Here is a 14,087-nt window from a genome sequence, read left to right as displayed (position 1 = left end):
CTTCCTCCTGCTTCGTGTGGCTGGCGTGGCCCCCACCCCTGCACCAGCACCGCTGGTTATTTGATCCCAAAATGAGCTCAACTACGTAGAAACTGCCTTGTTTTTTTTTTGTTTTTTTTTTAATGTTGGATTACTTTTCTGCTGACTTTGCTCCCTGGGCGAGTCGGCTGTGGGATGTGGGTGGGCGACTGAGCCGGGGAGAACGCGTTAACGTGCGGCCAAGGACGGGCTCGCAGGTGGGAGCGTGGGGCCGCGCGGCCGCAGCTTTTATCTGCCGGAGTGTGAGCTTGGCCTTGGAGAGGCCGGGAGCGCGGGCTGAGCGCCCCGGGCGCAGCGGGCAGGTTCCTCTCGGTTTAAACAGCAGCGTTGCTGCACCCCCACCCACAGAGCATCCCATGGGCTTGGTGAGACAGCCAAGTGCCTTAGAAATAAATCAAAGCAGGCTGACAAATACACTGGGCTTGCGGAGGGTTGCAAGCTATTAGCTACAGGTAGGAGGATGTGGAAGTTGGTTTTTTGGTTTGTTTATTTCCCCCCTCAGTGGTATTCTTTTATGGTTTGGATGCACAGTCCCAGCAGAACCAGGCTGGAAGTTGTCCGTGGGTGTTCCCGCGGTGCCCTGCTCTGTTCCCACACCCTGAGCTCAAACACGAGTGTGTGCTGGTGATTGCAGTGTAAGGCAGGAAAAGGGGAGATGAGTCTGTGCTCTGGTGTGTGAGTCGCTGGCTGCCCGAGGCCTCGGTTCCAGACCCGCCGTGTGCGGTATTTCACACGTGACAGTGCTTTGTAATAGCTCAGTTCCGTCCTCATCGGAAAATGACAGTCTGAGCATCATTACTTTCTGTGGTTCTGGAAAAGTGGTGAAAGAGATTAAGTTTCCAGCCCCAAATATTCTGATCCTCTAAGGCAGTGTCCTATAAATCTAGTTACAGGTTCTTCTGAGTTAGCTCTAAGTGCTGGAACAATCTTTTAATACGAACAATGGCAGAATAGAAGGACAAAACCAAATATGCGCTCCTGTGGCTTTGTGAAGTGTAGATCTAAGGAGTGTAATCCAAATAATAACATCTACTGCTGTCACAGGGCTGCATAAGGCGTAAATGACAGCTAATTAAACTTTATATCCTGCCTACAAGATAAGCATGTAATTAGTATTACATCCTTTTTATAATTAGGAGACTTCATGCAAAAATATGTGTCTGGCAAACCACGTTTGAAGGCAGTGACTCAGCCTGAATTAGGCTGTGGCGTGAAGACTGAGAAAATCGTGCTTTAAACCTGCCAGTGAATAAAAAAAGCGGAGACAAAAGGTTGAGCGGGTATCAGGTTGCTGTGCTGGACCCATCCGCTGGAAAACATGGGTGGATTAACTTTTTAACATCAAGCTTGGGCTGGATCCCATTCCGCCAGCCCTACGTGAAGCCCAAGCTTTGTGTGAGACCATCCATCTTCCCCACTTTGCAAAAAAGCACAAAGCTGGCACGGGCCCGGCGCTGTTTCACGGCTGGCTGGACAGGAATGCTGTCCCATCGCACTGGCCGTGCGGGGCGAGGGCCCCGTGCCCTCCTCGCCAGGCCCGCGGGGAGAACGGGGAATTCCAGCCACGCGGGGATTATCGGCAAATGTGTCTGTTTGTCACGGTCCGGGCTCAGAGGCCATTGCCGGCTCGCATGTCCCTGTGTCCCTGCCCAGGGGAGGCTGCGGGGTGGCTTGGTACCATCATTTATGGCAAGAATGGATTTTCTTGTGTCCACACTGACAGTCTCTCCCGTTTTATTGCCCGTTTGTTGTCATCCACCTGATGGCAGCCGGGGCCAAATCTGCGAGGAGCAGCTCTGTGGGCTGCAGTTCGCTGCTGGGAGCTCCCAGCCGAGGGAAGGAGGGGACGGGGCAGCTGCCGAGCCCGGGCCGAATTCCTGGCGTGTTCCTGGAGGAAGCGGGCTGCGGGGAGAGGCGCTGCCCGACCCGGCCCCTGCGCTGCGCTGGGAACCGAACCCGCGCTCCCCCAGTGGCGCTGGGCAGCTGCTCGAAGCTGGTGCCTCTTCGTGACGAGCCGTTTTAAACAGATTAAGGGTTTATTTTCTCAACCCGCGCTGTTAAACCTGGGGCAATAATCTCTGACACAGATGTTTAGTGGCAAGAAAAACGCGTTAAGTCTCAGCCCAGAGGGGTCCGACCGGCCGGGCAGGGACCGGGCGGTGCGTGCGGGTTTCCCGCGGCACCGGGCCGGGAAGGTCCGCGGGGAGCGGGGCGGGGAGCGGGGCAAGACACGGGGCACGCACGGGCGAGGCCCTGGAGGAACAACTCCTGCCTCTCGGTGCCGATCGCGGATGCGGTCTGTGCGGGCGGGGTCCGCCCGAGGACTCCGCCACGGCCCCGGGTCTCCCCCACGGCCCCGAGCCGGGCCGGTCGCTCCCTCCGGCCCCACCGTTGGGACCCCCGGTCCCGCCCGCCCCGCCCCCGCAGTCGCCGCAGCTGATTGGCTGAGCGGGAGGCGTGGGCGTGGCCACGGCAGCAGAGGGCGCGGCGGCGCCGAGGGGCGGAGCGGGGCAGAGCGAGGCCGCCCATTGGCTGCGGGCGCTGCGCGGGAGGCGGGGCGCGGCGCGGGGCGGGCGGCGGCGCGGGCGGGCGGGCAGCGCGCGGGCCGGGCGCGGGCGCGGCCCCCGAGCAGCGGCAGCTCCGCCCCCTCCCGGCGCGCCTGAGCTCCGCCCGGCCCCGCTCCGCTCCGCTCCGCACCGCCCGGCCCGCCGCACCGCCCGCCACGGCCGCTCCCGGGGCGCCCCGCGGCTGCGCCAGCTCCCCGGAGAGGCGGGCGCTTGCTTCGGCTTCAGCAAACATTTGTTTTTAAATTCTTAATTTTTTTCTAATTTTTTTTGGCGGCCGGTGCGCGGTGCGGGCAGCATGGGGCTGCCGGCGCTGGAGTTCAGCGAGTGCTGCCTGGACAGCCCCCAGTTCCGGGAGCGGCTCCGCTCCCACGAGGCCGAGCTGGAGAAGACCAACAAGTTCATCAAGGAGCTCATCAAGGACGGGAAGTCGCTCGTCGCCGCCCTCAAGAGTAAGTGAGGGGTCGGGGGCGGCCCTGCCGGGACCCTGCGCTCTCCGGCCGGCCCCCGGCACCGGCCCGGACCGCCCGGCCGGCCCCCTGCGCCCGGTCCCGCCTGCTCCGCCCTTGCCCATCCTGGTCCGTGGCCTCCCGGTCCGGGTCCATCATGGGCCACCTGCTCCCACCCCCGTCCCCTCCGGGGTCTGCCTGGTCTGCTGGGACGTGCCTGGTCCTGCTCCACCGCGTCCCAGCCCATGGCTCTTTGGCAGGGGTGATGGGTGGGTGCCGTACTCCCCCGGTTGTCCTCTGTCTCCTCTCTGTTCAAGGTGTGGGATGCCCAGTGTCCCCAGCTGTCCACAATAGTGCCGTCTCCTCCGCCCCACGCGGTGCATGGGGCAGTGGGGCCGGTTGTGTGGGGCAGCCCCGGGCTGGGGGCAAAGCTGCAAACTGCCGGTTCGTGGTGGGGGCCGTGCGGGACGGGGACGCGGTGACACGGGCTGTGGCTGTGGGGCCGGGGACACCCTCGCCCCATCCGGCATCGTCCCGGTCCCCACTCACACCCGGGCTGGACTCCCGTCCCCAGGCTGGGGACACCTCTGCCCGGCCACCCACCGCTCCCCGGGCAGCGGCTCCGTTCTTGTTTTTCCCCCCGTGAGGTCATTCTGATTTATTTCTTTTTGTAGATGTCTTTGGCCGACATCACCAATCACTTCCCCAGCCGGGGGGTTTCCCGCACCAAGCCCGCTCCGGTGGGTGCTGTGGGGCAGGAGAGGGCACGTCCACGCACACCTGTGCTGTGGAGACCCAGTGGCATTGCTGGGACACCCCAGCCTGGCCTCGGGGACGTGGTGGGTTATTTTGGGAGCTGGGGTGCGGTGCTGTGGCCCCGGGGCGCACAGGCAGGTGATGCTCCGGCTGAGCCCACCAGTCGCTCCCATCCCGGGAGCGCTGAACCGCAAAAACGGGGCTGGTTCCTGCTCCCTCCCCTCCAGATCTCACACTGAGCCCCATGGTGCAGTTCCCCTGCGCTGGAGTAGCAGCTGGTAATGTCTGGATTACAGGAACCCCCATTGTACCAATTCTTGGCATTTTGGATTTAAAAACCCCAAATCCAACAGCTACCGGTTCATTTATGGTTCTGCAGGTCTGAGCTGTCTTCTGCTGAGATGTGTTTGCCTGTCGAGCTGCACGGCAGCCTATGCCTGGCCCTGCCCAGAGCGTTCATTTTATCGCAGAACAAATCCTACAGCGTCATTTTTCACCAAAAATACATTTTAGGGATTAACTGGTGGGTCCCAGGGGGTTTGTTTCTGGGTGCAGTCAGCAGGTCGCTCGGCAGGTGCTGTCCGAGGCGCCGGCTGTGCCCCCGGCACGCTGCACAGCGGGTGTTTTGGGTGTGCTGGTGCGCTCCTCTCCCGTGTCCATGCAGCGCCGGGCAGGAAGAACGCTCGCCGGCCTCTGGAGATAAGGATGTTTTTATGGCTGAATTGTTTTGTAGCCTCTATTGAATGCGTTCCTGGATTAGACCTTAATTCCTGTACAGGGCCGGGGGTGTGTTCCGCTGGTGCCCGCGCTGCGGTAGGAGCATGAATAATGGTGATTTTGCTGGGGTGTTAATGAACGCCCAACCCTGGCGCTGCCCGGCCTCATGTACATGCAGGCACAGGGGCTGCTCCCCGCAGAGGGGTCTGCAGGGCCCTTAGGGGGAGGGTTTGGGGGCTGCATGGGAGCATGGGGATGAGTGTCCCCTCCCTGACTGCGATGTTTGGCTGTTCTTTGCATCGTTCTCCCACGTGCAGCCCCTTCTCGCGCTGTGAGAGTGACTTCACCAGCTGCCAGTGACCCGTGATGCCTCTGACGGCTCCAGCACAGAGACCTGGCGCAGGACCGGGTCTGGCCCAGCTCTTTCCATGTGTGTTCCCCTCGGTGTGTGATGGGTCTGGCTGTGTTGCCTGGGCCATTACAAACCCTCCTGGCATCCGTCTGAGCGCGGCTGGAGATGCTCCGGGGTGCAGAGCTGCCGTGCAGCCTCTTGCCCGGTGTTGTTCCCGCGTCTCTGCCACAGGTATCTGGGACAGCACTGCCGGGAGCCAGAGCTGGTGGGACCAGGTAGCTGTCCTGGCTCACTTCTCTTACCTGGATTTTATTTTTCGCCGGTATCTCCCAGTGGTTCTTCTCCCAGTGGCTGGGCAGGGCAGCCTTATCTCATTGCCGGTGTCACCTCCATGCGCGCTCCTTGGGTGGGCAGGTCCAGGGGGCACAGACCCCTGGCAGTGGGGGCTCAGAGGGCGTCTCGGCTGCTGGCACAGCGAGGCGGCCTGCAGCCCCAGCTACTGGGAGTCTTGGCAATATCCTCTCTCATTTTCCTTCCTCTTGCGTCTTCTGCTGAATGTTTCACATCCTCTTTGTTTTAAGACAGGCGTGAGGGGAACATAACTCTTTGTATATCAGCAAAGAGCGAGGTGAGGGGCAGCTCCGATGGGGCTGCAGCGTGGTTGTGCAGGAGGGAGGAGGAACCCTCCACAGCTCTGGCCAGAAGCCCTCTCCTGTTCCCCACCGCCCTGCTTGGCCCCTCGCAGCCCCCCGACACGGACCCGGCGTGCAGGGCCGGTGAGGCTGGGGTAAAGGCACATGGGAGGGTCTCTCCCTGGGGTGGTGGAGGAGCTGATCTGCAGCCACGCTGCTTTTGCCCCCCGTGAAGGTACAGAAAGAAATGGGGCTGATTCACAGCACTTTCTTCTTCGTTTAAAAAAAAAAAAGTAAACTCGAAGGGTTGAAAATATCCTAATTTGCTGAAGGACTGGTCTTGCTAAATATCCTCTGATGCTGAGGGCATCTCTGGAGTGTGTATATATCTATAAATACTGGGTTGTTTTTTTTCCCCAGTGAGTATCTGTGCCCATTTCCATTGTCTCCCTTTGCTGCTTGGCTGGTATTAGGAGTGACCTGGTTTTCAGCAGAACACGTCCCTCTTCCTCCCTTATACACCATACATAAATTATTCAGAAAGTTTTGCAAATGCTAAGACCTCAAGTGAGACATAAATAATGAACCTGAAGCTTGGATGCTGTGAAACTTGTTCTCCGGTGAAGGAGCTGTGGTGACCGCGAGTACCAGGGATACAGAAGCTTTTTGCCCCTTTGCGTGTCCCCTGTGCCGGCGAAAGGGACAGGCAGGGAGCTGCGTCCCACCGGGTGCGGCGGCTGCCGGGGGTGCCAGCGTCGCCTCCAGCCCCTCCACTTCGGTGGAGGGGACACCAAGCCCATTGCCAAGGTGGTGATGCAAAGATGCTTTGCAGCTTTGGCAAACGAGCGGTGCACGTAGCGATGGAGAATGTGGGGGTGCAGGTGGCTGGTGGCCATTGCCTCCCCAGTGTCATCTCTGGGGCTGACTGGGGGGTCCCCTCCTCCTCTTCCTCCTGCAGCCCCTGTCCCCCTGCGCTGACGGGCGCCGTGTCCCCGCGGTGACGGGGCTGTGGGCTGTTGTCCCCTCTGGGCGCTGGGCTGCCGCCCGGTGCCCTGCCACGTTTCTGCTCTTGTTTTCTTTTGCTTCTTCCTCCAGCTGCCAAGCACTAATTTGAAGCCACGGAGCTCGTCCACGCCCCGGCCGCTGCTGCGCTCGCGTGTCGCAAGCTGCAATTTGTGTGGTGGGGGCTCTGCAAACCCCCTCCCCACGTGGGGCGTGAGGGCTGGACCCCAGCCGGGCTGGGCTGTGCCCGGGGCTCCCACGGGAAGGGCGGAGGTGCCCGTGCTCCTGAGAGGTGCAGTCAGGCTGCTTTGGGCTTTAGGATCGTTTTTCTTTTGGCTGCTTTTTGGACGGGTCACCACAGAGTTGCAGTTGAGCAGTGAGGAGGTGCAGGACTGATGGGGAATGTGGGGAATGGGCGATGCTGGGGTGGCCCTGGGCCCTGCGGTGGCCGGGAGCTGGTCCAGCCCCGCTGGCTTCTGGGGGCAGGTGCTGTGTCACCGGCTCTGCTGTCCCCATGCTGGCTGCGGTGAGCAGCGGGGATTGTCCCCGCTCCCCGGCCGGCTTTGCAGCTGTGCAGCCCGGTGCGTGAGGGCACGTTCCACGTGAAACTGTCCCAGGACACACAGCCACCCGCTGGTCCACACCCGCAGCGCGTGGTTTAACAGCCTGCCCGGTGGGACGATCCACGTTTGCCCCGTAGCAGCGGGGTTGTGCCGGCAGCCCGTGCTGCCAGCGCGGGCAGCACCGCAGGGCTCCGCCGCGGGTGGGGGCTCCTCCTGGGACGCGTCCTTCCCTGTGGCTCCTGTGCAGCTTCAAAAGCAAAGAGGGGCGGCAAAGTGCCGGGCTCTGCCCGTGGGCTGCGTGCTCTGGGATGTGCTGGCACACGGATTTGGTTCCACCTCTCAGCAGCCTCTCACCGAACCGGAGCCTTGATGGAACGCGTGTGCCCATGGCTGCGGTGCCCAGAGCTGCCACCAACCCGCACAGCTTGCCTGGAACCGAAAGTGAAACTGTCCAGTGTTTAACCTGAGCAATTAATTCCCTTTGGATACAAACAAGGCTTAGCCTGGCAATAAGGAAATGTTTCAGGCTCTGGCCAATACCTTCAGGTACATTTCGTTTCTCGGGCTGCCCCGTACTCCAGTGCGGTGGGGCGTGACGGGTTCTTGAGCCCCAGAACCACAGGGAGGAGGAACCTGCAGCCATTCTTGGATTATTTTCACCCGTTTTCCCTTCTGGTCCCTTAAGAAAGCAGTAATGGGCCCAATCTGCCTATCTCCTGCGTGCAGAGGAGAGGAGGGGTTGAGGTACAGAGGTTCAGGTCTGGCCTTTCCGGGAATGGCTTTTGTTTTTGCAGGTGCAAACGTTAACGGTTAGAGCCGCACTCCTGGCTGGGAGACAGCGGTGCTGCTGCAGACCTGCGTTTGGAGGAGGAGGAGTGTTACACTTTCTGGAGGGTGCAAAAATAAAAATACACCCCACCCCTACCCCTCATGGGGTTGCTGTGGCCGCTTGCATTCGGTTCTGCTCTGTTCGTGCCATCGGAAGCAGCGTTTGCCTGCTGCCATCGAGCAATGGGTGCTGGCGCCTCTAGCAGCTCCAGGGTGCGAGGGCTGGGGGTGATTCACGCCGGGATCGCTGTGCAGCCTGTTCTGCAGCTTCCACGTGCTGTGGAAATTGCTGCCTGGCGGCGGGGAGGCTTTCTGGGCAGCACCGCATCCGTGGGGGCAGAAACCCGGTCCCTTCCTGGGCGGGGGCCAGCTTTGCCCAAGGAGCTTGCCCTGCGCTCGGGGGGCACGGCCAGAGCCCTGCTCGGCCACCCTGGGCTCTGCAGCTCGTCTGGGTGAGCAAACCGCAGGGCTGATGTGGGAGGGAAGCACGTGGGTTTGGGGTTTGGTTGCTAAGATGAGTTGCTTCTGATTTTTAATGCTTTGTTCACCCAGCAAAGGTGTAATGTGGCTCCCCCATGTCAGGGTGGTTTTTGGCCCAGTTTTCCTTTCGGGGGACTGTAGGAAGCGTTCGATGCGGGGAATACTTTGTGCTGCAGGAGAGGTATGTCATTACAGCTCAGCCAGTCCCGTGCCAGCAGGGCCGAAGGCGAAGCGGGCTTGTTCCTCCTTTGCATGACCTGTGTGGCCTGTGCAGTCACATATTTCATAGCTCGTCTGGTGTTTTATTCAAACAAGGGGTAGTACAAATGGTAATACTCTGCTTTATTTTCTGCACGGATTGAAAGCTCCTTCTCTTCTATTCTGGTGGAAATGAGCAGCAGGAACGTGTTCCTGCTCGGGAGATGCTCTTTGGTTCCGATGGTGGGTCCCCCCGTGCGTCCCGCAGGGATCGTGGTGCAGCCAGGCTGGCTCTGGAGAATTGCACGCTTACCCGTGCAGCTCAGCCCGACTGTAAGAAGGAAAGCTTGGGATGTGACAGCCATTTGCCCCCCAGGGATGTTGCAGTGCTTCACCTGTGCGCACTGTCACGGTTGTGATCTGTGCGGGGGGCTCCTGGCCACGTCCCCGACATCCCCTGGCATCATTCACCCATCGCTCCGGGGTCCCCCGGGGGTCCCCCCATACACACCGTGACCCCTCCGTGCAGGCAGATCCAGCCCCTCGGCAGCGCCGGAGAGGGACCCCGGTGAGCAGCAGGGTTTGGGTGTGCAGGAGTGTGTTTGTGATTATGTCTTTAAATTACACTGGCAAAAGGCCCTTTAACAGGGCTTGGAGATCTCTTTAATTGGGATTGTGCCACAGAGCACCCCTGGGCACACGTCCTGACGTGCCGGTGTGGTGATGGTGTCTGGAGAAGCCACCAGGCCTGTGTGTGCCACTGCCCGGCCATGGCACCGGCACTGACCGGGTGTCCAGCAGTGGGTTAAACTCAACCCTTTTGGGTAGGTGGGGATGAACTGGGGAATAAACAGCAGCTTTGAGAGGCCGGGGCTGGGACTGACTGCGCTGCCAACGCCAGCAGAGCCTGAAAGTGCACGGTGTGTCCAGGCGGAAAACCTGAGCAGGAGGCGGATGGACCCGGAGAGGGGCTGTGGAGGGTGGGGGGGGTGTCCCAGTGTCCTGGAGCTGGGAACCTGCTGGGTCCTGCTCATACTTCCAGCCTGGAGCAGATTTGCCAGGTTTGGGTCAAGAGGCCATTTTTCCAAGGCTGCAGATGTGCCAGCGCAGCTGCCTCTGTCTCTGTTCCTGCCGTCCCGCCGTGCCGAGCGGTGCACGCGGTGTTACCGGTGTTACCCGCGTGCCCGGGGATGCGGCCGGGGGGTGGTGGGCTGGTTTGATTTCCTTTCTTTCTTTGGGGGTGTCAGCTCACAATGACGTTGGAAATGCGCGTGAGGAAATGCTGTTCCCATGGTTGCTGTGGGGTGAGTGGGCGGTGGTGCCGGGGCTCTGCCATGTGTCCAGTGCTTTCTGCAGGTTGGCACACGCGGTGCTTCCCTGGCTGATCCCCGCTGGGCACAAGCCTGTGGCTGGGATGAGGATGTCACCTGCGGTGCTGTCCCTGGCTGCCGGAGGGGACCACTGGCCCCCTGCTCTTAGCACCGACCCCCTGCTCTTAACACTGACCCTCTGCTCTCACCCCCTCCCTGCAGACACCTTGAAATCATTTTGTCCTCCCTGCCACCAAGGGAGCGACGCCATGGCCAGAGCAGGGTGCTCGGGGGTTTGCATTCCTCCACCCGAGAAACAGGGCACCAGCGTGGCACAGCAAACCCTGCCCGTGCTGTGGTGGTTCTGTTTGGGGTGCTTTGGGCAGCCTTTTGGCACCGTCCAGCCGCGGGGCTGCAGGAGGACGGGCTTTGCCGGGTCTCTGCAGCTGCACTTGGGGTTTCTTGGGGTTTTAAGCAGCGCCGTGGGTTCGGATGCGGCGTGATGAGTAGCTGTAGCGTGACCACGGTGGGTGGGTGGGAAGTCAAAGCGAGGGGGAGCTCGTACCAAAACCCGCACGGCTTGTTCGCTTCTCGGTGTGAATCATCCCTCCCTCCTCCCCTGGGCACGCGAGCGGCTGTCACGGCGGCTGCCGGAGCTGAGCCTATATTCGCTGTTTTCCTGGCACCTTCCCCGAGCCATCCTGCACTGTTCCACCTGCTCCTCCCCGATGCTCCGTGCAAGCGGCCCCAGGCCCGCGGGCTGCCCGCTCCTGACGAGCCGTGCTCATTAGGGCATCGCCCCGGCTCCTGATAGCAAGGATGGTCTCAAGGGTGGCGTGGAGGAGCTGGGAATTGTGCTTCTCTGGCTCCGTTCCCACGTGCCGATGGGAGCCAGGGGGTCACGGTGCATCTGGGATGCGTGCTGGGGAGGGACGGCGGGCATGGGATGCTCCGTGGAGTGGGGACCGCGGTGCAGACGGGGACGGGGCTGTCTCTGTGGTGGTGCCAAGCTGTTTTCTAGTTGGAGTTGGTGGGAAGTACAGCAGCCTGCAGACCATCTGGCTCCGGCACGTGGAGCGGCGGGCGCAGCCGTGCGGGGGCCGGGGCTGCTGGCGGGGCCTGGGGCAGCCGGGGGCTCGGGTGCTGCTTCGGTTCGGACCCGCAGCCGGGGTGCAGTGCTCCCCGTGCACCCCATCACCGGCGCACCCAGGGTCTGTGCAGCTGTGCTGTGCTGCGTGTCCTGCACCGGAACAGCGTGTGGAAGGGCCGGTGCTCGCGGCGCTGCCTTCACGAGGTTCCCATCATGTGCAGCGATGTGCTCGAGGACGTTACCTCAGCCCGTGTTTAGTTGCCATTACCCAGGTGCACTCAATGTGCCGAGCGTGCATGTGTGCACACCCACGTGCTTTTTTCATCTGCTTCTCATCCTGCATCAGTATCTGGATGAGGGAAGGGTAAAGGGTTCTCTGCACCAGCTGAGTGACCTGTAAAATGAGCTGGTGTGTGCCTTTCTAATGATGCTGCCCAGCAGAGCATCTCTTTGCTGTTTCTTTTTTGTTTTTCCTAGCTGAAGCAGCGTCTATCCAGAGCCATGCCCTGCCGAGTACTGGTTGCTTAGCAATGTTTTCCAAAAAAAACCCAAGCCCCTTGCAGAGCAGAAGGGCCGGGTGTTCTCCCTGGCTTTCCCCAGCGCATTGGGGGGCAGCGGAAGCTCAGCCGTTCCCTTGTGGGGTTTGGGGTGAAGCCGCTGCCAAGGTTAAAGGCAGCGATGTGCTCTGGGCTGTGCATCCCCCGTTCCTCACCCTGTGTGCATCCCCCGTTCCTCACCCTGTGTGCATCCCCCGTTCCTCACCCTGTGTGCATCCCCCGTTCCTCACCCTGTGTGCATCCCCCGTTCCTCACCCTGTGTGCATCCCGTTCCTCACCCTGTGTGCATCCCGTTCCTCACCCTGTGTGCATCCCCCGTTCCTCACCCTGTGTGCATCCCGTTCCTCACCCTGTGTGTCTCCCTGGGCTGTGCATCCCCCGTTCCTCACCCTGTGTGCATCCCCGTTCCTCACCCTGTGTGCATCCCGTTCCTCACCCTGTGTGCATCCCGTTCCTCACCCTGTGTGCATCCCGTTCCTCACCCTGTGTGCCTCCCTGGGCTCTGCTGCACATTTTAATTTATTTTCTTTTTTTCCTGCTGAAGCAGGAAAATTTGACTCACTTGCCGGTGATGTTCAATTGACTCACTTGCCGGTGATGTTCCTGTGAGCACAGTGGGATTTTTCCTGTTCTTACAGCTGAGGTGGAGGAGCACTGGAGACAAAAGGATTTCCGCAGCCTCCTTGGGAGGAGAAGGAAGCCGGCTGCTGCAAAAACACACTTTTTGAGGGTCTGGAAGCTGACCCCGCTTTCCTGCCCTGGCTGTGGGCACACCGGCCGCTGGCCAGAGCCGCAAGGGGGGACACAGCCCGGGGACACAGCCCCTCGCATGGGGCAGCTGCCAAGCCGAGGGGGACAGACGAATCGTTGTCCCGTGCCATAAGCATCATGTGCCTGAGCCGACTCCTGTCCTGCCCACAGGGACGGGGCACAGGTCCCTTCCCCACCCAGGGTGGGGGGGTCCATAGACCCGTCATCCCCCTGGGATCCCAATGCTTTGGCACCTGCCTCTTGGGAAGCCAAGCGGCTCCCTGCCGGGCTGGCTATTAACTGCTTAGATTTAATAATGAGCTAATCCGAAGGGGTTGGTGGTGCCTGCGGCAATCTGCTCCCGCCCGGCACGGGGTGTCTGGCCAGGGGCTCTGCCAATGTTCCCTCCCGGTGAGACCCCCCAGCCTTCTGCTCCGCTAATGGGCACTGCCTCGGTCAGTAAATTTCTTCTGGATTAGCATCCTCTAAATCGATTAGCTGTCTCGGGCAGGGCATTTTATTCTAATGAAATGTGATTCCAGGCTCCAGTCGATGAATTATTGTGGCAACGAGGGTAAAGTAATTGGCTGCCTTTCTGTGGGTCGGTCCAGGGCCTGGGGAAAGAGAGAAACAGAAAAGGCTCAGAGGAGAGACTATAATTTACAGGGAACACGTTACTGTATCACAGGCTCACCCACGCTCCCCAGTGAGGGAGCTGGGGGAAAACAGGGAGCTGTGAGTAAAATGTGGCATTTCCATGGTGCTGTCAGAGGCAGTTTACTCGTAGGTGTAAGGCTGGATGTGTTTGCACGAGCCGGCAGGAGAGCGGAGCAGCCGCAGCTCGCGGGTGGGGAAATGTGGTGTTCGGAGCCCTTGTTGCCTGGAAGAAATTGGAAATGCCCTTTGTGGTTTCAGGCTTGCAGTAAGCAAGCGTGCAGCAGCAGGACAACCTTGTCCCATCCCTTGTCCCATCACTTCCCTCGTGCCAGCGCCGTTCCCAAATGCCTCACCCTGGCCCTGGCCGGGGATTTTCATAACTGCACCCTCACACGTTTTCTGCTCGGGCAGTCGGCTGCCCTTGGAGGTGCCAGCCGGAGCAGTGGTTTTCCATGTCACTATTGTGTCCCTGACGTTTTCCAGGCACTTAAGCCATCACCTGCATTTGCTGTTTCGACACCTCCCTCCTCTGTGTTTGAGTGTTGGGTTTTTACATTTGTTTTTATTGGGAGACCTCTCTCCCGCCCCGCAGACACCCCCGGCTGCAGGTTGGGCTGGGCCGGGGGGTTCTGCCGTAAAACAGCACCAGGATGTGAACAAAAATAAACACAGGGAAAAGTGCCAGACCTGGTAGCTGGGTGGGAAAGTGGAGAAACCTTGTTTTGTTTGGTTTTGCTGCTAAGTGCATGAAACTCTGGGTGCTGAGGGCCAGCGGGAGGGTGGGGGCGGCACCTGAGGATGCTGCTGCGTCCCTGGATGGGGACGGGCTGCGCTGGGCGTGCAATGGGGACGGGCTGCGCTGGGCGTGCAATGGGGACGGGCTGCGCTGGGCGTGCAATGGGGACGGGCTGCGCTGGGCGTGCAATGGGGACGGGCTGCGCTGGGTGTGCAGCACGGGCCACGCTGGGAGCTGTGGGAGGACTGGGGTGCTGCCAGGTTCGTGCAGAGCAGCAGGAGCCCCGGGCGGGGGGCACAGAGGGCGCTGCGGTGCTGCTGGATTGGAGGGTGGCTGTGCTGAGCCGGTGTTGCCCGTTCCCAACACAGTGACGCTGCCTGCTGGTGTGTTGGTACCCAGCTTTGGGC

General features: G+C 60.7%; 1 protein-coding gene across 3 annotated transcripts in view; it reads left to right on the top strand.

Annotated features, from left to right (window-relative positions):
- The first annotated feature begins 2,628 nt into the window (after nt 1-2,628).
- The window catches only part of ARHGAP26 (Rho GTPase activating protein 26), a 126,924-nt gene continuing 115,465 nt past the window's right edge, over nt 2,629-14,087 (top strand). For 2 of the 3 annotated variants that reach the window (XM_065029410.1, XM_065029411.1), the window contains exon 1: nt 2,629-3,055. In XM_065029410.1, coding sequence (XP_064885482.1) covers nt 2,902-3,055 — 154 coding nt within the window. In that variant the 5' untranslated portion in view covers nt 2,629-2,901. The remainder of the gene's footprint in view (nt 3,056-14,087) is intronic. The other variant, XM_065029409.1, reaches the window with a different exon arrangement.

The sequence above is a fragment of the Columba livia genome, chromosome 14 (assembly GCF_036013475.1).
Source record: "Columba livia isolate bColLiv1 breed racing homer chromosome 14, bColLiv1.pat.W.v2, whole genome shotgun sequence".
Lineage (NCBI taxonomy): Eukaryota > Metazoa > Chordata > Aves > Columbiformes > Columbidae > Columba > Columba livia.
The sequence above is the reverse complement of the archived record's forward strand: the minus strand, read 5'-3'. Positions and strand labels throughout refer to the sequence as shown.